Source organism: Alligator sinensis, unplaced genomic scaffold, assembly GCF_000455745.1.
Source record: "Alligator sinensis unplaced genomic scaffold, ASM45574v1 scaffold850_1, whole genome shotgun sequence".
Taxonomy (NCBI): Eukaryota; Metazoa; Chordata; order Crocodylia; family Alligatoridae; genus Alligator; species Alligator sinensis.
Window position 1 is genome coordinate 34,949 of NW_005842742.1, and position 1,360 is coordinate 36,308.

A 1,360-nucleotide genomic window follows, 5' to 3' on the forward strand; every position below is an offset into this window, starting at 1 on the left:
CCAACTGGCCAATGAACAAGTCAATCTTGTAGCTGAGGGGTGGTCAGGGGGTGAGGGGCATGTTGTGGGAAGTCCCAGGGGTCCCAACCTGGCCGAAGGAGCCCTTGCCGATGAGCGAGTCAATCTCATAGCGGTCCAGCCAGCGCTCGCCGCTCTTGACAATGTAGTCATAGTTGTCATCATCGTAGCCCTCGTTATAAACCTTCCTCTCCTTCTTGGTGCTTGAGTCCTCGGGCGGCACCTGCTGCGCCCGCCGCTTCTTCTTGGCATAGTAGACCTATGGGGGTGCGGAGTAATTAGTACCTGCCGCCGCCACCCCCCCCATATACAGCACTGATGGCCACAGAGCTGGGGTCCACCCATAACACCCCAGCAGTGATCCCTGGGAGTTGGAAGCAACTTATACCCACCCCCTGCCCTCATCCGTCTCCAGGGTGGGGTCAACCTATAACTGACCCCCCATCCCCAGCAACAACCCCTGGAGTGGGATCAACCCCCAAAGTCCCCCCACTCATGACCATGGGGAGTGAGGTCAACCCAATATCCCCTCCCCCAAGGTTGGGGGGGGGGGGGGGGGCCCCCTGATGTGCTTGTAGGTCTTGATGAGGTCCACCGAGAGCTTCCGCAGCGGGGCGCTGGCTGAGTCCCGGAAGGTCAAGGGGATTCGCCGCTGTAGGATGCTCAGGTCCGGCAGAATCTGGGGCGAGGGGGGAAGGGTTATCTAGGAGTGGGGGCAGGGGTTGAGGGCTGTGCCAGCCCCTGCCCCCACTCCCCGAGGATGCCCTCGGCCTGCTCCTCTCCCAGGCCTGACGTCGATGGCACCCTCTGATTGGGATGGGACTCAGGCTGAAGGTGATGCCCTTAACCACCCCCCCCACGGGGGCACAGAGGTCCAGGCAGGTACCTGCGGATGCTCGGCCATGGATTGGATGCTGGAGAAGGTGGCATGGCTGTGCTGGCTCGTCATGGCGGGCTCAGTGAGGAGGGAGGCGGCCAGTGAGGCGGGAGGCCCGGTGCCGGGGGGCTCGCATCCTGCACTGCCACTGCTGCTGCTGCCACCTGCAGAGTGGGGTGGGGGGGTCAGTACCAGGCCTGGGCCCTTCCCCCGCAAGCTGTGCCTGCCTGCATGGACCAACCAGGGACACCCACCACAGCCCTGTAGAGCTGAGTACCCCCCGCCACGAACCCATATGTAACCTAGGCCCCACAAAACTGCAGGCACAACCTGGGGACCCCCCCACCCATGATCCCCACCTCCATACACAGCCCAGAGAAGTCCCAAGGACCCCACACCTCTATACCCAAACCAGAGACCTCCCCATCTCATACACAGTCCAGAGATGCTCCCCACCACCCCCTG

At 62.9% G+C, this 1,360-nt stretch overlaps 1 protein-coding gene across 1 annotated transcript in view; it reads right to left on the reverse strand.

Annotated features, from left to right (window-relative positions):
• LOC102370674 (dual specificity tyrosine-phosphorylation-regulated kinase 1B) overlaps positions 1-1,360 on the reverse strand; it is a 12,146-nt gene that overhangs the window by 7,748 nt on the left and 3,038 nt on the right. The window contains exons 2-4 of the mRNA XM_025216457.1: positions 905-1,059; positions 580-697; positions 89-279 (exon numbers count right to left, since the gene is read on the reverse strand). Coding sequence (XP_025072242.1) covers positions 89-279; positions 580-697; positions 905-1,059 — 464 coding nt within the window. The remainder of the gene's footprint in view (positions 1-88; positions 280-579; positions 698-904; positions 1,060-1,360) is intronic.